Genomic DNA, 20,057 nt, shown 5'->3' on the forward strand with positions numbered 1-20,057 from the left:
GGGGAGTATTGCTCCCTAACTAAGGGTTAGAGTATAGGCGCTAACTACTTAAAGTGTGGTCCGCCGTCCAGCAGCACAGCGTCACCTTCCCGGGTGATGTTATAAATGTAGAATCTCAGGTGCACCCCCCCCCACCACCAATTAATTGAATTAGAACCTGCATTTCCCAAGATCCTTAGGCGATTCATGTGCAGGTACAGTTTGAAAAGTACTGGATTAGAGGGCATGGGAACAAGACGGTTCAGAAAGGCAGGTTGCAGCCAGTTCCTGAAGGATCTTGGCTTCTGGGTGAAATCTGGGTGGGGCCGGGTAGGCTGTGGGAGCCTTTGCAGACTTTTAAGGCAGGGAGTGCCTGGTTCACGTTTGTGATTCACCGAGATAGCTCTAGAGGCCGGTACTGCTTTGGGGTGTGGCCTTGGGTCGGCAGCTTAGTCTCAGAGGTGCAAATTGAGGATAAGCTCAACCCCATTGCAGGGTTGCTTTAAGGCTGGAGACCTGGCCTGGCTTAAAGGAGCGTCTCCTTAGGTTGGAGGGGCTACTGCAGGAGTCCAGTAGACATGGGGTGAAGACGGGATTTGTACACGGAAAATACAGCAAAACCAGAAAATAATCCACAAAACAGAAAGTAAGAGCTTACAGAGCAAAACTTCTGCTTCTGACCATTGAAGTGTTGCCAAAGGTTGATTCAGGGTCACTGGCCACCACTGTCCCTCCTCACCCCCTCGGGGGTCAGGAGCAAAGGTTTCAAACATTGGCACCCACATCTAGGGCACCTCACCTCCAGCTCAGGGGGAGCCTGGGGCAGGCATCAGTTCCAGGGCTTCCCTTTCTGAAAGGAGGGCCACAGGGCCGGTGTGGGCAGGCCTCTCTGTGGCCCCCATCGGGACTGGCCCCTCACCAAGTCCTCCGTCCCCTGGATCTGCCCAGAGTGGCTGCTGTGGGGAGTTCTCCTCTGGGGCCTCACGGACCTGCAGGTATGTCTCTAGCCGTGGATTTCCTCTTTCATCCTGGCTCACATCCCTCTGCACGAGGTGTATTTTCTAAGCAGTTTCTTGGGTGGTTCTGCCTCCTGGGACTCATCACTCAAAGCGTGTCATTTTAGAGGCAGGCGCCATCATGCCCCCAAAGCGTCCTCACTTCCTAAACTCCCTTCTTCCTACAGCCCTTGGGTCTGCACACCCACTAAACTCTTCTGTCCAAGGAGGCAGTCTTGGGTCTTAGCTCAGTGGCTGACAAGAGATGATCAATAGGTCTTGAGCCAAGGAGGGAGGCTGCTCAGGCTCTCAGCCCTTCCCCAGTCTGCCAGGTCTCCAAGAGACGGTATGGTTGGACCCTGGAGCATCTCCCAGGATGGAGTGGATCCCAGTGGGGCGATGCTTCAAGTGGGTACATGCTTTCTTGCCCAGCCAGCAGAATCCTGTCCAAGCCTGATGTTGTGGGTGGTTTGGTAAAGTCTTGTTTTCTCTTGCCAAGACCCAAGTGAGAGCTTGTTTGCATCAGGTGTCTGCGGACCCTGATCCCTAGAGGGTGATCTTGAAATGCATGGAAATGGGAGTGAGGAAGGGCCTAAGACCGGTTGGTTTCTCAGCCCTAGGGTTCAGGGAGAGGAGCTGGGGGGGGGGCGGGGGCGGGGGAGGATCAAGAGTAAAAATCCCAGCCAGGGGATGCCTGTCAGGCAGTGGTGAGTTCACAAGCTGCTGACCTGGGAGGCCCCATTTCCCCACCCGCTTCATCCCGGACTGATGGAGCCACACTCCATAGATGTTCTTTGAGACAATGACGGCTGTGTCATTTATTAAGTGAGGTGGACACGAGCTAAGTTGTAATCTTACAGCAGGAAACCCCATTTACAGAGGAGGAAACTGAGGCTCCTGGGGCTGGTCTGTCCTGAATCCCCATCTATCTCTCCGTGAGAGCCCCAGCTTGGGGGGGCCGTCCTGTCTTGGGTGGAATCTGCCACCACCTCCTGGGGCTTCAGCCACCCTGGGAGCTTTGTCTTTTCAGCATCATTCGGTATTCAGACCTGTCCTAGTGGGAAGGGCGGATCTGTGACAGGTTTGGGGAGGAGGTGACTTCCAGGCCCCTGCCTGTGTTGACACCCAGTGGGTCGGTTCCCGGGCTGGGCAGCTCGGTCCCTGAGCAGCGGCCTCTCTGGTGTCCGCAGACGTGTGGGCCAACGTGAAGGTGGAGTGCGAGCCCAGCTGGCAGCCCTTCCAGGGCCACTGCTACCGCCTGCAGGCTGAGAAGCGCAGCTGGCAAGAGTCCAAGAAGATGTGTCTGCGGGGCGGGGGCGACCTGCTCAGCATCCACAGCGTGGCCGAACTGGAGTTCATCACCAAGCAGATCAAGCAGGGTGAGGGGCTGCTTCCCCCACACCCATCCCATCCGCCCGGAGGCCCAGGGACTGTCCCTCCCTGCCGGTGACTGAGGCTGACCTCCCGATGTCCCCTCTCCCCTCTCCCCGGCCGCACCCCAGAGGTGGAGGAGCTGTGGATCGGTCTCAACGATCTGAAACTGCAGATGAATTTTGAGTGGTCCGACGGGAGCCTCGTGAGCTTCACCCACTGGCATCCTTTTGAGCCCAACAACTTCCGGGACAGCCTGGAGGACTGTGTCACCATCTGGGGGCCGGTGAGAACCCCCTCTCCCTGTCACGGGGCCCCCAGACCTATCCTCAGTTTCCTCATCTGTCAGGGGAACTCTAATGGTGCCAACCTCAGAGGGTCACTGGGAGGATTAAAGGAGTTAGTTCTTGTGAAGCCTTAGGACGGTGCCTGGTGCGATCTTGGTCTCTTGCCAGCTGCACTTCCCCACCTGCAGGTGGCGTCAGAACTCACATTATGTGGACATGCTCCGCAGGCAGGACTGCTCGGTGCCAGTCCTACCCAGCCCAGGGTCCTGCCCCCTCAAGAAATGATGGAGCTGTGACTGTTTGCCATGGCTTTGGTTCAGACAGTGTGGGTGGATGAAGGAATTGATCCAGGGCTTCAAGCAGAGATAAGTCTGGCCCTTAAAGAATGGACAAAGCTGTAGGGACAGACTACTTACTCCAGAGACAGGACATTCTGCCGTGAGATACAGCCAACACTGCCAGCGACTGTGGAGACATCTGGCTTAGAGGATGCTATTTGAAAATTTATGAACAGTTATTTATTGAGCATCTGCTACGTGCCAGGCATTCTCCTGGGGGCTGGGACATATTAACACCTCTGCCCTCCAGATGCAGCTCAAGGCAGACAAAAACTGCTGGCTGGGTGCCCTGGACACAGGAGGGCTAAGGCCGTTAGGGGCCGAGGACTAAGTTCCTCTTCAGCTCCGTCAGCTGAGGTGAGGGTCTGGGCACACGGCCCCTGCTTGCCCTGGATCTGCAGGTACTGGCTGGACGCCTTGCCGACCTGGGAATCTCATTTGTCTGTCCTGCTAACAGTCTTAGCCAGCTTGTCCTTCATGTTTATGAAATGAGCTGTAAGTAATTTAAGAGAGCACCTTTTTCCATTTAGACAGTGCTTGTCAAAGTTTCGAGGCATTTGCGCATCAACTCTGTGTGCTCTCATCAGCCCTGTGAGGCTTGTAGCACTAATCCTGCTCCCCCCATTTTCTAGCCTAGAGCACAGAGAGGTCAAGCTTCTTGCTCAGAATCACAAAGCAAGTCAGAGGCACGGCCAGGTCTGGAAACCATGTTCACTGAAGGGGTTTGGGAGATTTGGGGGAGATAGATTGAGACTCCCCCTTACCCTGTGTCCCTAGGAAGGTCGCTGGAATGACAGTCCCTGTAACCAGTCCCTGCCATCCATCTGCAAGAAGGCAGGCCAGCTGAGCCAGGGGGCCGCTGAGGAGGACCATGGCTGCCGGAAGGTGAGGGTGCTTCTGGAGCTGCCCTGGGTGAGGCCAACCAGAGGAGCTCCCAGGGGCAGGAGGGCAGGTGGAAGCCCGCAGCCTCCCATGGCATCATCCTTTCCTCGGCATGCCCCCTCCTCCGCTCTCCAAACTGCTCCGTTCCAGGAGTGATGTTGGATGAGGTGGGGTGTGGGGGAGAAGCTGTTGGGAAGAAGCAGAGCTCCCCCGCCACCCCTAGCCCTGAGCCCCCCTCCATGGAAAGCCACGGAGAACCCGGAGGTGGCGGTGGGCGGGCCCCCCAGTCTGGTTCAGTCATCCCCTGAGTAGAGGCTGCTGGGGAGACCCTGGCCCTCTGTGCACCCCGGCCCCATCTTCCCACCTCACTTGCTGGCACAGCGTGTGCTTGTCTGTCTCCTCAGGAGGAATGGGGCCATCCTGTGTCTCCGTCCCTGGGCTCTAGCCCCAGGGAGGGAAGGGATTAGGACTGAATGGGGGGAATGAATCAGTCGGGGGGGCAGAGGTATGAAAGAGGGTGAGGATGGGTGATGGATCTGTTTCCCTCCTCCAGCCGCCCGCCCGCCCCACCCCTCGCCGCCCACAGAGGAGCAGGGGTGTGAGCAGTGTGGACACACATGGGGAGGCTGCTCTTCAAGGCCACTTGGTTGTGTTTTGGCCCCTGGCGGCTCCATCTGCAGAGGCCACACTCACGTACACACATATACACGTAGACATGCACAATATACACACACAAACACATAATACACACACATGTACATATACACACAAATACATGCACATGTACACACACACATGTACACACATGTACACACACATACGCACATGTACACACACACACACACACACGCCACTTTCTCCTCTGCGCTGGTTCCTGCCCTGGGGGCTGCCTCGCTGTCTCTCCCAAGCTCCAGCCCCCACCCCCAGGGATCCCACTTGAAGGCTTCCTGGAGGCAAAGGCCCTGGCAGGCACCTGGTGTCATCTTAGGAGGAACAGGGCTGTGGCAGGGACAGACACAACCTCTGTGGTGTGGGTTCCGGTCTGGGCTCTGCCTGCACTGTCTGTACAAAATCAAGCCACGTAATTCTGAGCCTCAGGTCCTCACCTGCAAGGCAAGAGCAGAGAGGCCCTCAGGGTGGCCCAGGGGACAAGGGGTCAGTGAGGTGAAGCCTCCCCGGCCTCATGGGGACGGGGGTAGCGAGCCAGCCGTGTAGGAGGGGCTTTGCTGCCCCTCGCCGAGGGTCTGTCCCCCCTGCTCGCGGTCCAGGCGCATCCTCCGTGTACTCCAGCTTTTCCAGGCCCCCGAGGATTGCCCAGCCCCCTCCACATCCTGGCAGCTCTCCCAGCTTTCCGGCTCTGGTTTCCCAGCCAACTGGCAGTTTTCCCACTGCGTCTCTTGGTTCAAACACCCAAGCGAGGAATCCGGTGGGCCACTCATCTTTCGTGGCCAGGCCACAGGCCGGGTGACTGGCTGTTTCCCAATCAGCCACCCGTGGGCCATGCTTACACCCCGGGCCTGGCAGTTGTGGGTAACGGTAGGGAGGGGAGTGTGGAGTGACAAGGTGCAGAACACAGCACAGGAAGAGCCGGCTCTGGTGTCAAACTAGTCCCCTCTGTTCTGTGCCCAAGCCTGCAGAAAATTCAGTGGTGCCACTGATGGCACCTGCACCCCAGGATTTATGGGTGAGAAAGGAGAGTCCTCCCCCCAGACACCCCTTTTCTGCCCACTCTCTTGAGCCAGGGTTGGACGTGGCACAGCCCATCCTGCTACTGGCTGGGAGAGGACCAGGTGACCTACAGTGAGGCCCGGCGCCTGTGCACCGACCACGGCTCTCAGCTGGTCACCATCACCAACAGGTACAGGAGAGGGACCAGCCCTCCCCTATGTCCTGGCCTAATGTGGTCCCTCCTCCAAACGGGGCAGCATCCTGCCATCAAGTGCAGAGGGACTCGAGTCCTTTGAGCTTCAACAGGCTCCAGGGCCTTTTTCTAATATTGTCACCAGAATGACTCCTGTTTATTAAGTGACCCCAGCATGGGACAGGTCCTGGGCAGGGGCAGGGGCAGGGGCAGGCATAGGTGTGGGCTGGATGCCCCAAAGAGACCTTGGCTGTGTCTGATTATCTTTCTCCTCAGCAAGGCATGGAGGTGAAGACAGTAGAAGGGGACCTGGGTTGCTGTGTGTCAGCTGCAGGGTCCCCAGGGGTCCCCACTTCCCTGAGCAAGTTTCTTTTTTAAAGCATTTCTTAATTTTTAAAAATTAATTTATTTTTGGCTGCATTGGGTCTTCATTGCTGTGCACGGGTTTTCTCTAGTTGCAGCGAGCAGGGGCTACTCTTTGTTGCGATGGGCGGGCTTCTCATTGCAGTGGCTTCTCTTGTTGAGGAGCACGGGCTCTAGGCGCGCGGGCTTCAGTAGTTGTGGCATGCGGGCTTCCCTAGTTGTGGCTCGCGGGCTGTAGAACGCAGGCTCAGTAGTTGTAGCGCACAGGCTTAGTTGGCTCTGCGGCATGTGGGATCTTCCCTGACCAGGGCTCGAACCCTTGTCCCCTGTGTTAGCAGTCAGATTATTAACTACTGCGCCACCCAGGGAGCCCCCTGAGGAAGTTTCTGATTGGGTGCAGCACCCAGGCTCCTGGAGCAGGGCATCTGGCCTGTAGCCCAGGGAGTGGTGGGGGGCGAGCTCCCTGCCTCGACCAGCCTCTCTCCCGCAGGTTCGAGCAGGCCTTTGTCAGCAGCCTCATCTACAACTGGGACGGCGAGTATTTCTGGACGGCCCTGCAGGACCTCAACTTCACCGGCTCCTTCCGCTGGCTCAGCGGGGATGAGGTCATGTACACCCACTGGAACCGGGACCAGCCCGGTGAGCCCCTCCTCCACAGCGCCCGCTCAGCCCCCTTCTTGGACTTTCCTTGGTGAAGCCAGGAGGCCGCGGTGGACCAGCCCTGCCACGACCGAGACCCAGGGCTTCATAGGAAACAGATCATTCGTACAGTGTGGTGATGTGGTTATAGGAGGACAGGCTCTGGAGCCAAACTGCCCGGCTCAGATCCTGATTGTGCAGTTTATTAGCTGTGCATCTTTGAGCCTCAGTTTCCTCATCTGTCCAATGGGGATAATGGTACCTTCCTCACAGGGTTGACGTGAGGCTTGAATGGGTTAATACGCGTAAAGCCCTTAGAGTAGTGAGCATACAAGTGCTCGCTGTTACTGTTACCATTTTAAGTTCATCGTCTTCTTTAACCTTTTCAAGAACCTGATGAGGCAGATGGTGAAACAGGCTCAGAGAGGTTAAGCAAGTTGCCTAAGGTCTCACAGGAGCAAACATAGAGCTAGGCCTCTGCCCCCATTTCCTTCCTCCCCACTGGGCCCCGACTCCACAGAGCATGTCCCTGCAGAGATGGCTAAGCTGATTCCCGGTGCGAGGGCCGTGGTGGTGCCCCTCGGGGATGTGAGGGAGGACTGGTGAGTCCTCTTCAGCATGTGGGTCTCCCTTCTCCCTCCTCCAGGGTACAGCCGTGGGGGCTGCGTGGCCCTGGCCACGGGCAGCGCCATGGGGCTGTGGGAGGTGAAGAATTGCACGTCGTTCCGGGCTCGCTACATCTGCCGGCAGAGCCTGGGCACGCCAGTGACGCCTGAGCTGCCTGGACCAGACCCCACACCCAGCCTCACCGGCGCCTGCCCCCAGGGCTGGGGCTCAGACCCCAAACTCCGGCACTGCTATAAGGTAGGCAGCCTGCTGGCCTGGGGTCGGGGGAGAGAAACAAGAGCAAAGAGGCAGCACCCCTGGCAGGGTGGGTGGCCCCAGTGGGACCCAGCCATGATCCAGGCAGGCGGGCCCTGGAGAAACTTACAGACAACAGACAGAGGTACTTTCTGTTGAAACCCTTTTGTCAGTGGCATCTGAGGCCTGGTGCATAGTAGGTGCTCAATAAATATTTGAGGAGTTGAAAAAACCACAGAGACCATCGGTTGCGGAGGTTCCCAAATGTTGGGGCCAGGCTGGCTGCTCTTTAGAGTTGTCTGGGGAGCCCGATTTAAACAAATCTTCCAGTCTGTCACTATGGAGATTGGGATTCAGTGGGTTGTAGTGGGGCCTGGTAATCTGTGTTTTTAAACCCTGCTGGGTTTGGGAGCCACTGAGGTAGTCCAGGGTCTTTTAATTACAGGAAGAAGCTGAAGTCCAGGGAGGGGAAGGGACTTGCCCATAGCAAGTTGTGGCTCTGCTGGGATAAGAGCCCTGATTGCCCCGCTGGTTAGGGGGACCATCTCTGGGAGATGGCTGTGCCAGTTCCCCTCCCCTGGGGCTCCCTCTCTGATGAGCAGGATTGTCCAGTGAGGCCCCAGCCCCCTTCCCCACTCATGTCCTGGGAGGGCAGGTGTCCCGTGGGGAGCTGGGCTGGGGAACAGCTTGGACTCTGCTCCTGCAGGTGTTCAGCGTGGAGCGGCTGCAGGACAAGAAGAGCTGGGTCCAGGCCCAGAGGGCCTGCCAGGAGCTGGGGGCCCAGCTGCTGAGCCTGGCCAGCTATGAGGAGGAACATTTTGTGGCCAATATGCTCAACAAGATCTTCGGGTACTGAGCCTGGGGCGGTGGCCCATATGCACATGAGTCGGGCTTTTGCTTTTGCTGGGCAGGGTGAAGGCGACCCCAGGGCGGTCGGTTCCAGGGCTTGGAATGACCTGTGCATCTGCTACTAATGCCAGGCCCATCCTGATCCCCCCTCAAGTAACCCCGGTCTCCCTGGAGTCGGAGACCCTGGGTTGCTCACCAGGGCCAGCAACACCCCCTGAGACTCACAGACTTTTACACAAGTAACCGTCCTCACCATCCCTCCTTCTCCATGGCAAAATCTCCAAGCTGATCCAAGTGAGCGCCCCCTCCTGCAACCCTACACCATCCCATAATAGCCCACACTTTCTCAATAAACAGCTTTTTCTGAGAGACAGGAATAGAAAGGCTACAAAAGTGAGCATCTGCCCGCGGGGTCCCTCCAGATCCCTGTCTCTGTCCTGTGGGTTCCTATGACATACAGCCCTACAGTCCCTTAGCCTTGGGAAAAATCCAAATGGATCCAGGCTTCCTGACATCTTAATTCCAGGGATATCTCCTCCCAGCAAACAGCACAATTACATTATTTGACTAGTAATTATAATAGCTCGTGTCAGTTGCCTCTCACCATGTACCAGGTACTGCACTAAACATTTAATCCACGTTCAAGACTCTTCTCAATCCTACTGAGTAGACACTATCCCTTGCGGGCTGTTGGAGAGGTTGGGTTTTTTTACCCAAGGTCACAGAGCTGGTCCCTGGGTGACCCACGACCGGAATCCAGGTGTATCTGATTCCATGTCCCCAGGTCTATTCACCGTCCCCATTGGCTGCCTAAAGTGAAAGCCTGCAATCTTGCTGGCAGGGCAAACCCCACCCAAAGGAAAGCAAGGGAAGGGAGCAAGGCCACCTGCCCGCAGCGAGCGTGGCGCCTGGCCCAGCTAGCCCAGTTCTCTCTGGGGAGAGCTTTTTAAGGGTGGCCCCAACAGTGTTTTGCCCGGTGAGTGTGAAGCCCAGTTCGAGAGGCCCCAGGTCCTTGGGACTGCCCAGGTCACAACTGCAAGGGGCCCCTATAACTCTCATCCCCATGTCTTCTGTCTTCACCCCCGGGTTGTGCTAAAGTGAGTCAGAGCCCGAGATCCACGAGCAGCACTGGTTCTGGATCGGCCTGAACCGTCGAGACCCCGGAGCGGGGCACAGCTGGCGCTGGAGCGATGGACTAGGGGTGAGGGGGCCTGGAGGAGGCGGGGCAGGTGGGCGGAGCCTGGGCGGGCGAGGTTTGGATGTGGGCGTGGTCTTTTGGAGGTGCGCGAGGCTTAGTAGAGGCAGCGCCTCTGGCCAGAGCTGGCAGGTAAGGGAAAGGAGGTGGGGACCGTCTAGCCCAGGTTGGGGGTTCCTAGCTTATGCCAGGTCTCCGGTTGGTCTGTTCTGGGGGGGTGGGTGCAGCCTGCGCCTGGTGCCTGAAACCCCTCTCCCCTTCCGACCTCATCAGTTCTCTTACCACAATTTTGACCGGAGCCGGCACGACGATGACGACATCCGGGGCTGTGCAGTGCTCGACCTGGCCTCCCTGCAGTGGGTAGCCATGCAGTGCGAGACGCAGTTGGACTGGATCTGCAAGATCCCTCGAGGTTGGGTGGGGCGGCGCTGGCGGACCGGGCATGGGACGAAGGGCGGAGGGGGCGGGGGTCCAGGGGAGGGGCACCTTTCCCTGCAGCGTCTCTGTCCCTGTTGTCCCCATAGGCGCGGACGTGCGGGAGCCTGACGGCAGCCCGCAAGGTGAGGCACCCCGCTCCCCACGGCGGCCCGGAGGGGGGAAGGGGCGTCACCTCCTGGGCAGGGCCTGGCCGGGACAGAACGAAGGGGCTTAAGGGCTTGAGCCGAGGGAAAGGTGATGGGGGCACCCTACTGGCCCAGGTCGGATGGGCTCGCAGGCCCGCCTGCCTAGGCTGCCCTGGACCCGCCTTGTCCTCCTTGGGCTGGGCGGGCAGAGGCAGCCCCAGCCTGGCCTCCATCCCCACGCCCCCTCCGCCCCCGCAGGCCGACGGGAATGGCTGCGTTTCCAGGAGGCGGAGTATAAGTTCTTCGAGCACCACTCCACGTGGGCGCAGGCGCAGCGCATATGCACGTGGTTCCTGGCCGAGCTGGTCTCCGTGCACAGCCAGGCGGAGCTGGACTTCCTGGGGCACAACCTGCAGAAGGTGGGCAGGTTAGCGAGCAGGGAGGGCAGGCCCGGGAGCCAGGGAAAGGGCCTGCCATCCCTCACCTGCCTGCCCGGCTTCCCCTAGTTTTCTCGGGGCCAAGAGCAGCACTGGTGGATCGGCCTGCATACTTCAGAGAGCGACGGGCGCTTCAGGTGGGAGCCCTGGCGGGGCAGCGGGTGTGGATGGGCAGCGGGGCGCATGCGTGGATGGCGAGCCTCAACCCAGGCTGGAGGGAGGCAGGCGGCACAGCATACAGAGACAGACAGATTTGGATTTGAATCCAGCGCTGCCCTGCACTGGCTATGTGGCCTTGAGCAAGTGAGTTAACCTTTCTGGGCCTCGGTTTTCTCACCTGAGAATGAAACGAGGCCTGCCTGGTAGGATCATTGTGAGAATTAGAAATGAGGTATGTGAACCCTTAGCATGGCATCCAGCACGTTATCGGGCACTAAGTGATGACAGCTCGTTATTATTGCTGGGGTCACTCATGAATAAGGTCCCCTCAGGACATGGGCAAGAACATAGGATGGTCCGGAGGGGCCTCTTTGTATTCACGGCCCACCTACCATGTGTGAGGCCTGGAAGGCCCAGGAGCACATGGGTGTCTGAGCATAGCGCTGCCCTTGGACCCCTGCTCTGGGATCCTTAGACTTCTTTTCTAGTTAGAGAAACGGATGCCCAGGAAGGCTGGCCCTTACCTGGAGGCGCCAGGTCCTTGGGTTCTAGCTGCACTGAGCTCAGTAGCCCCACTCCTCAGCCTACGGCCACTGAGCCCCTGGTTTTGGGCTCTGGTCCCTGCCCCCTCATTGCTGCATACAGGGGAGCACGGTGCCCAGTGCTGGAGTCACCCCTGCTCGGTGCCATTGCAGATGGACAGATGGTTCCGTTATAAACTTCATCTCCTGGGCACCCGGCAAGCCTCGGCCCATAGGCAAGGACAAGAAGTGCGTGTACATGATGGCCAGCCGAGGTGAGCACAAGGTGGGGCAGAGAGGGTGCAGAAGCTGAGGGGAGGGTGGGTGTTGGGGGCAGTGGGGTGAGCCTGCGCAGGGGCCCTAGGTCTCTTCTCATTCTCTCTGTTCCCACAACCCAAGAAGGGCTAGACCCAGAGAGGGGAGGGCCTGTCCCTGTGATCCAGCAGCCACAGAGGACTTGAGTTCAGAGCTGGACACAGGGACATGAGCCCCAGCGCCACCTCCTCTCAGGGCATGAGGCCAGGGTGCTGGCAGCCATGCCCTGCCCTTGGGGTGACTGCTCTTCTCTTTCTGCAGAGGAGTGGGGGGACCAGAGGTGCATGACAGCCTTGCCCTACATCTGCAAGCGCAGCAACAGCACCAGAGAGCAGCAGCCCCCAGACCCACAACCCACAGGTGGCTGCCCCCCTGGCTGGAGCCAGTTCCTCAACAAGGTAGGAGGTGGAGGGGGGGCACCCAAGGCGAAGGCTGAGCCTCAGGAGTCCTCGCCCTTTGGCAGCATCAAAGTCATGGCCTCTTGCCTGTACCCACCACCCTCTCTTCTGCATGGCCCCAGTGCCAGGGCCAGACTCCTTGGAAACTAAGTCAGCGTAGTAACACTTTCTCATTCACCAGGTAATGAGGTTGCCCATATAGTTCGGTGAGTTTCCTAGATCCCTGGTCGCCAAACATCTGCTTGGTTTTTTTTTGTTTTTTGTTTTTTTTTTTGGAGGCACAGTGTAGCCTGCGAGATCTTAGTTCCCCGACCAGGGATCAAACCCGTGCCCCTGACACTGGGAGCGCAGAGTCTTAACCATTGGACCGCCAGGAAAGTCCCCAAACACCTTGATAATGAATTCCTATTAAAATGTTGAACATACAAAGTACGTATGTGTGCGTTACATATGTGCGTGTAAGTAAATATATATTTACTTACATACTAATGTGACTGATGTCATATGTAGTTAAATATACACAAGAACAAAACAATATAAACCATGAGCTAGAGATTTTTAAATAGTATTTTCAAGTTTTCAAAATTTTCCTTTTAGTGGTATGAAAAAATTTTTGCGCTTACTCAAAATTTATCAATTATAATAATTGTTACTATTTAAATAATTTTGATAAGAGCAAAGTGATTGCATATACTTCATTATTTGAAAAAATCTTGGTTTGACGCTTTGTGATTCAGACTTCACAGGTCTTGTTTGAAGTTCAATTTTTTTTTTTTTTTTTCCGGCCATGTGGCATGTGGGATCTCAGTTTCCCGACGAGGGATCGAACCCACGTCCCCTGCATTGGAAGCACAGAATCTTAACCACTGGACCGCCAGGGAAGTTCCCTGAAGTTCAGATTGTTTTAACACATGGATTGAATGGTTGTTGTAGACGGAAAGATTACCTCACGAAGACAAATAGATCAAGATGAAGAAAGGTCATCCATCATTGGCTGGGCTTTCTAAGTCCTTCTCCCTATTTTCCAGTCCTTCTACAAATTAAACAAAGGTTTTTGTTTAAAAATTGGTCCGTTTCTGCATTTAAACTAATCTGCCTTATAAACTAATCAGAAGAGCTGATTAAAAGAGTTAAAAACAATCCTTGGAAGATTTTTTAAAAACAACATTTAGAAAATTCTCTTCCCAAGTGTTTTGAGTGTGCAGCTAGGAAAGTTTGAGACAATAAAGTGAATTAGAATGGATATGCATCTAAATGCGTTTTCAAAATGTTCCCTCTAGAGAGTGAGTTTCTTTCCGAAAGTGGTTACTTCCTGACCCTGGGGCTCATTCATCAGACCTGATTAGACCTTCATTGTTTTTACCTAGTGGCTGAAAGCGCTTACCCCAGACAGAGAAGGGCACTATTTCCTTGTGGTTTGCGCTGGCATCATTAGTATAAGCTTCCATCCATGCCTTCTTTGCAGGACATTGTAAGACCACTTAACCCCTATTGTGAGGATTAGATTAGTTAACATTAGATAACGTAATCCATAAATCTTTGTCATACGTTGGCTTGCAGCCCGCCCATAGTGTCCTGGAGCTCTCACTGTCTTCAGAATATCCAAGCGAATATTACACCTTTTCTGCGTTAAAAAAAAAAAAAAAAAAAAGAGAATAAGACGTGTATTATTAACATCTTGGGGAAAAAAACAAAAAATGAAACTAAAACTCATCCATACTCTCCAGAGATGACCACTATCAATATTTGTTACTTCCTGACTTTTTCCATGTAATTGAGATTATACTAAATAACACAATTGTGTAGCCAGCTTTTCTTTCTCAGTATTATATTTTCAGCATTTCCCCATGTCATTAAATTTATCCAAAAGATTATTATGACTTCTTCCACCTAATTGAAAAAAATATATATTTCATATATGTAATTGGCCCTTTGCTTAATTTGTTAGCATCATTGTAATGATACAGTAACTCTGTCAAAAACCTTTGGAGTATGCGAAGCTGAGAGCCAGACAGACCTTGTCCCCAGGCATGGCCCAGGCGGTGCCGTCACAAGTAGTAGAGCATTTGGTGGCCCGGAGAAATCTTCCCACTTAAAAATTCCCCAGAGTGTGGGCAAGTGTACGTGAATCCGCTATGCCCAGTTGAGAGGGTGCCGGAGCCTTGGTCAAGGAGACCCAGATGTCCTGGTTCTCATGTTTTTCTCTCACAGCCCCTGAGCCTCCCCAGGGCCTGTGACCGAGGGCTCCGCAGCGGAGTTTCTGGGTGTGTGGGACAGGGAGGTGGAGCAGGATGCCATGCCTCCCCCTCCGCCCCACAGTGTTTCCGAATCCAGGGCCAGGACCCCCAGGACCGGGTGAAGTGGTCAGAGGCACAGTTCTCCTGTGAACAGCAAGAGGCCCAACTGGTCACCATTGCAAACCCCTTAGAGCAAGGTAGGGCCAGCCCATGGGGAGGCCCCGTGATCCTCTGACACCATCCCCCCAGAGGGCTAGAGCAGAGCAAGGAGGGGGCTGCCCTGTCGCTCATCACTCTCTCTTCTGGGGGACTGTAGCATTCGTCACAGCCAGCCTGCCCAATGTGACCTTTGACCTTTGGATTGGCCTCCATGCCTCGCAGAGGGACTTCCAGTGGGTAGAGCAGGAGCCTCTGCGGTACACCAACTGGGCCCCCGGGGAGCCCTCTGGCCCTAGCCCTGCCCCCAGCGGCAACATACCGGTGAGGAAGCCCCTCCCCACTCTCTCCTTTGCCCTCCACCCCCACCCTGCCCTGCAGCGCTTGCCTGGGGACCCCCTTCCAGCCTCTTTGCTCATAGTACAGCTTTCTGGGGGCAGTGGCACAAGCGGGCAGCTGCCAGGGCTCCCCTGAGCAGCTCCTTCCCCCCAGACCAGCTGTGCGGTGGTCCTGCACAGCCCCTCAGCTCACTTCACTGGCCGCTGGGATGATCGGAACTGCGCAGAGGAGACACACGGCTTCATCTGCCAGAAGGGCACGGGTACGTGTCACCGGGGAACCTGGAAACCCCAGCCCGGGACTGGATTCCGTGGGCCATGCCCTGAGGAATGAGACATGGTCCTTGACCTCAGAGGGCCCCTGGGGCCACCCCCAGAGTCTAGTCTGCTTGGGAAGCAGATGGGCAGAAAGGCCAGGCGCCAATCAGAGGGAAAGGCAGTGGGCACCAAGGGGTCTCAGGAGGAAGGTTTGGGGTTCGGAGGGCTGACCAGGGAGAGCTAGACACTGGGCATGCCTGGTGGCAGGGGCCCTGAGGTTCTGTGTCTGAGGCTCCTGCAGCTCCGTGCAGGGGTCCCTCTGCCCTGGATTCATGGTCGAGCTCTAGGTTGCTCATCCCTTTATCAGCAAGAACGTATTGTTACTAATAACAGCAATGACCGACACTGAGCCAGGCACTGTGCCCAGAGGAGAGTTGGTCTCTGCCTGATGTCCGGCGCTCCCCCCTCCCGGCCTCATGCCTGGGGATGGGGTGATGGGGGCAGAGCCCGGCCTGAGCCCTGCCCCCTTCCCTGTAGACCCCTCCCTGAGCCCATGCCCAGCAGCATCGCTCCCTGCCCCGGGCACTGAGCTCTCCTACCTCAACGGCACCTTCCGGCTGCTGCAGAAGCCGCTGCGCTGGCACGATGCCCTCCTGCTGTGTGAGAGCCGCAACGCCAGCCTGGCGCACGTGCCTGACCCCTACACCCAGGCCTTCCTCACGCAGGCTGCCCGAGGGCTGCGCACGCCACTCTGGATCGGGTTGGCCAGTGAGGAGGTGGGCACCGGGCTGGGCCCACTCCCCTGATTTCCCTCCCTGCCTCCCCCTAACCCTGTGCCTTACCTGCTCCCTGACCCGGCTGGTCCCCTTCCTCCCACCCTGATGGCTGTCTGTGCCCAGGGCTCCCGGCGGTACTCCTGGGTCTCGGAGGAGCCGCTGAGCTATGTGAGCTGGCAGGACTGGGAGCCCCAGTACCCGGGGGGCTGCGCCTATGTGGATATGGATGGGGCCTGGCGCACCACCAGCTGTGACACCAAGTTGCAGGGGGCTGTGTGTGGAGTTAACGGAGGTGAGTGCCCACCCGCTGGGGCCGAGGGGTGGGCTGGGGGTAGGCTGACCCTGGGAGGACCCTGGGCCACTTTCTCAATCCTGCACCCCCATAGGGCCCCCTCCTCCCCGAAGAATAAGCTACCACGGCAGCTGTCCCCAGGGGCTGGCGGACTCGGCCTGGATTCCCTTCCGGGAGCACTGCTACTCCTTCCACATGGAGCTGCTGCTGGGCCACAAGGAGGCGCTGCAGCGCTGCCAGAGAGGTGGGCCGGGTGGGTGAGAGCCCATTTGTGGGCATTCCAGGTGGCGACCCCTCTCGTGGACACTCAAAGCCCCTGTGAATGCAGTCCCCGTGCTGCGGTCTACCTGTCGGCAGCCCTCACGCATAAGTGCCCCTCACGTTGCAATACGCACAGACCACCCGTGACATAACGTGTGTGACTATAACCCCCTTCCCTCCACGCACGACTCCACGCCATCGTCTCCTCTGGCTGCCAGGGAAGAGGGCGGGGGCCTCTCTGGGGGGCTCTGCTACCCCGGGGAGACCCGTCTGCCCTGACGTGAGCCTCCTTTGTGTCCAGAGGGTGGGGTGGTCCTGTCCATCCTGGATGAGATGGAGAACGTGTTTGTCTGGGAGCATCTGCAGAGCTCTGAGGGCCAGAGTCGGGGCGCCTGGCTGGGCATGAACTTCAACCCCAAAGGTGGGTCCCTGTGTGTAGGATCAGGATGGGGAGGCCTCAGGCGGCAGGGGCGATGCCCTCCAGCGGGGCTTGGTGGAGGTGAGGGCCTGAGGAAGGTGGGAGTTGATCCTAGAACAGGCCTGCTCTCTCCCACCTGCTCCAGTTTGTTACCCGCCCCTGCAATGCCCCCTCAGTGCCTTCTTCCCCCAGGAGGTACGCTGGTCTGGCAGGACAACACAGCTGTGAACTACTCCAACTGGGGGCCCCCGGGCCTGGGCCCCAGCATGCTGAGCCACAACAGCTGCTACTGGATCCAGAGCAGCAGCGGGCTGTGGCGCCCGGGCGCCTGCACCAACATCACCATGGGTGTGGTCTGCAAGCTCCCTCGAGGTGAGCGCCCGGCAGGCACACCCGCGGCTTCCTGCCACCCCCAGGCATCTGGTGCTGGCTGGGGGCCCGACTGCTTCTCGTTCTGCAGACAATGCAGTGGATGGGAGAGAATAGACAGACAGGCCTGGGGCCCGCCGGGACCTTCCCCTGGGATTAATTAGTCTGTAGGACTGGGCCTTGCTGCACATTTCCAAACTAGACAGCAAACCCGTCATTTTGTAGTGGTTCAAGGCAGGGATGGGGTTCAAGCCCAGGCCAAACCATTTGCCAACTCTGTGACCTTGGGTAAGTCATTCAAACTCTGTGGCCTCAGTTTACACATATGTAAAATGGGGTAATAAGAGTACGTATAAGGGGATTAAATGAGCAAATGAAGTGCCTGGGCCTGCAGAAAATGTTCTTACATGTTTGCTTATTATTATCATATTATCACTGCTACTGTCATTAACTGGTTCCTCCTCTGCTGCAGCCGAGGAGAGCAGCTTCTCCCCATCAGGTGAGTCACAGGCAGGGCTGAGACTAGCCCTGTCCTCCTTCCCCCCCTTGTTCCGGGCGGTGGGTGCCATAGCGGGGCTTCTGAGCGGGGGTTCTTCTTGCTGCAGCAGCCCTCCCGGGGAGCCCTGCGGCCCTGCTGGTGGTGCTGATGGCGGTGCTTCTGCTCCTGGCCCTGCTGACGGCGGCCCTGATCCTCTACCGGCGACGACAGGGCGTCGAGCGCGGGGCTTTCGAGGGCGCCCGCTACAGCCGCAGCTCCTCCGGCCCCGGCGAGGCCACTGAGAAGAACATCCTGGTGTCAGACATGGAGATGAACGAGCAGCAGGAGTAGAGCCAAGGGCGTGGGCGGGGCCGGGGCAGGAGGAGCTGGGTCCGCCGGGCCCTCCCCCAGCTACAGTCCAGTCGGCCCATGGAGGGGTGCCCTTGGGAGCTGCCGTGGGGAGCTGGGGCTGGCAGGGCCTGGGCTGGTGGGCTTCCTCCCTCCCATGAGGGCTGGGCTGAGACCTGGCTGAGTGCAGCGTGGCGTTTCCCTTTGGGGGGGGGTGGTCTTAAGGTCTTGTCACCCAGGCCTGTGCCCCCATGGTAACCAGAGGCAGGACCGGAGCCCCTTTCTGCCTCTTCCTCCCCGGGCCCGCCTGCCCAGGTCTGTGCCCCAGGCCCCAGGACCTGCTTCTCGCTGCAGAGTCTGAGGAACCTGCCCTGAGCCCTCAGCCGGCCTCTTGCTTCTCTCCTTCCCTGGCAGCCTCAGCTCTGAGCCCCTCACGCCAGCTCCTTTCCCTCCCTGCCCCCCTTGTCACACAGCCCTCCCTTCTGAGCCAGGGCCCTGGGGTTTGGGGAGTCCTCTTGCTCTTGGTGGGGGTCGGCTGAGGGGGCCGAGCATTTGTCACTCCTGTGCCTGCTGGGGTGGCCGTGGGACATGGCAGGGGGGCCTGGGCCGGATGGAGAACAAGAGCATCACTGTGGCGTCAGCTGGGCTTGGGCTGGAGACAGGACAGGGGAGAGACACCCTGACCTCCTGGGGGTGACCAGGCTGGGCTGGGTGTCATCTCCTGCCGGCCGGGGGAGGGCTGTGTCCCTAAAGAGTCCCCTGTGGGGACCAAAATAAGTTCCCTAACGTTTCCAGCTCCTGGCTCTAGTTTGGAGAGAGAGGTTGTGTTTGGCCAGGGTCCTAGGGGCTTCAGAAGCGAGGGCCCAGGGACGCCCTCTAGTGGGGCCCAGAAGAAGAGCGCCTGAGTCCCCGGAGTGGCCCCATGCGGGTGGAGCCGAGCCACCCAGCACCTTTCCAAGAGGCCGAAATCCCAGCAGGAGTCACCAGTCCTGGTGCCGCGACCCAGGACAATGTGAACATGGACTCGAAGACATGGTCCTTTTTTGTAGTTCTTAATTTTTTTAATGTGCCATTATTGTTTTAAAAAAGAGAAAAAAGAAAAGCAAACAAATAAAACACCTTTAAGAGGCTTGAGAGAGAAGGGTTCCTGCTCTGTCCTGCTGTGAGCCTTGTCCTTCATATCTTTTCAAGATAAATGTCTTTTTGGGGGGCTTGCATCCATTTTGCCTCTACCTCGGGACCACACCCTTCTCTCTGTTCCTGGGGATATGTGTGAGGGTTGAGGGCTCTGGAGCTGCTGGACAACAGTGTGAGCTTGTGCAACTTGGCTCACCTTTCAATGTGTAAGACGGGAGAACAGGACGCATCTCCTAGGGTTCCTTTAAGGATGTTTGAGGATTAAATGAGATCACCTGTGCAAAGCAGTCGGCGCCTGCGAGCTCGTGCAGTAATTGCCCCATAAACGTCAGCTGTTACTGCTGTTTCTGGGCTGCAGCTCCCAGGGGAGGGTGTGAGGCGCCCAGGTCAGCCAGGGGTGGGGGACGCATACCACCATCCTTCCAAGGCAGTCAGACCTGCATTTGAGCTTCGAGAAAGCGAGTGCACCTTCGTCCCTGGGGAGCATGGGCTCTGGAACCGGCAGGAGGCGGGGCAGTGGATCACAGGACCTCCCCCCGCCCACCTTGACTCATCTACCCAATGATTTAGGGTGTTTGAGCTGGAGACAGCCATGAACAGAGAGAAGGCCCTGCCAGCCCAGGTTGGTCAACCATGCCAGGTCACGCTAGGTGCCGTGAGGAGGCTTAACACAGGCCGAGGGGGCTGCGTGAGCCCGGGCCAGTTTGGACGGGGTGGCTGGGGAGGATCTCACCAGCGGCAGTGAGACTGGCACCTGAGGAGGTGAGGGATGGTGGGGGAGGGGGCAGGGGACCTGGGCGGGGCCTGATTGCCCGAGGCCTTGAGGGCAGTGGTAGAGAGTGTGGATGTTAAGCAGAGCAGGAAGTCAGTGGGAACAGCTAGTCTGACCTCTTCAGATGGTGCTTTGGATCCGGACTGCGGCAAATGGTAAGATTCTGTGCGCATGCGTGCACGTGCGTTTTTGCCTTGTTCGTGT

General features: G+C 57.5%; 1 protein-coding gene across 2 annotated transcripts in view; it reads left to right on the forward strand.

The window, feature by feature from the left end:
- Positions 1 to 19,085, forward strand: part of MRC2 (mannose receptor C type 2) — a 54,246-nt gene extending 35,161 nt beyond the window's left edge. The window contains exons 7-30 of one of the 2 annotated variants that reach the window (XM_029211556.1): positions 2,165 to 2,353; positions 2,477 to 2,631; positions 3,748 to 3,855; positions 5,595 to 5,710; positions 6,567 to 6,715; positions 7,362 to 7,579; positions 8,283 to 8,425; positions 9,524 to 9,626; positions 9,894 to 10,032; positions 10,145 to 10,180; positions 10,442 to 10,602; positions 10,690 to 10,757; positions 11,475 to 11,575; positions 11,877 to 12,013; positions 14,333 to 14,447; positions 14,567 to 14,730; positions 14,899 to 15,007; positions 15,540 to 15,778; positions 15,902 to 16,070; positions 16,165 to 16,314; positions 16,633 to 16,752; positions 16,942 to 17,121; positions 17,591 to 17,617; positions 17,727 to 19,085. In XM_029211556.1, coding sequence (XP_029067389.1) covers positions 2,165 to 2,353; positions 2,477 to 2,631; positions 3,748 to 3,855; positions 5,595 to 5,710; positions 6,567 to 6,715; positions 7,362 to 7,579; positions 8,283 to 8,425; positions 9,524 to 9,626; positions 9,894 to 10,032; positions 10,145 to 10,180; positions 10,442 to 10,602; positions 10,690 to 10,757; positions 11,475 to 11,575; positions 11,877 to 12,013; positions 14,333 to 14,447; positions 14,567 to 14,730; positions 14,899 to 15,007; positions 15,540 to 15,778; positions 15,902 to 16,070; positions 16,165 to 16,314; positions 16,633 to 16,752; positions 16,942 to 17,121; positions 17,591 to 17,617; positions 17,727 to 17,947 — 3,317 coding nt within the window. In that variant the 3' untranslated portion in view covers positions 17,948 to 19,085. Of the gene's footprint in view, positions 1 to 2,164; positions 2,354 to 2,476; positions 2,632 to 3,747; positions 3,856 to 5,594; positions 5,711 to 6,566; positions 6,716 to 7,361; positions 7,580 to 8,282; positions 8,426 to 9,523; positions 9,627 to 9,893; positions 10,033 to 10,144; positions 10,181 to 10,441; positions 10,603 to 10,689; positions 10,758 to 11,474; positions 11,576 to 11,876; positions 12,014 to 14,332; positions 14,448 to 14,566; positions 14,731 to 14,898; positions 15,008 to 15,539; positions 15,779 to 15,901; positions 16,071 to 16,164; positions 16,324 to 16,632; positions 16,753 to 16,941; positions 17,122 to 17,590; positions 17,618 to 17,723 lie in introns of both variants that reach the window. The other variant, XM_029211555.1, reaches the window with a different exon arrangement.
- The last annotated feature ends 972 nt before the right edge of the window (positions 19,086 to 20,057 follow it).

The sequence above is a fragment of the Monodon monoceros genome, unplaced genomic scaffold, assembly GCF_005190385.1.
Source record: "Monodon monoceros isolate NGI ecotype Baffin Bay Population unplaced genomic scaffold, NGI_Narwhal_1 Super_Scaffold_9, whole genome shotgun sequence".
NCBI lineage: Eukaryota > Metazoa > Chordata > Mammalia > Artiodactyla > Monodontidae > Monodon > Monodon monoceros.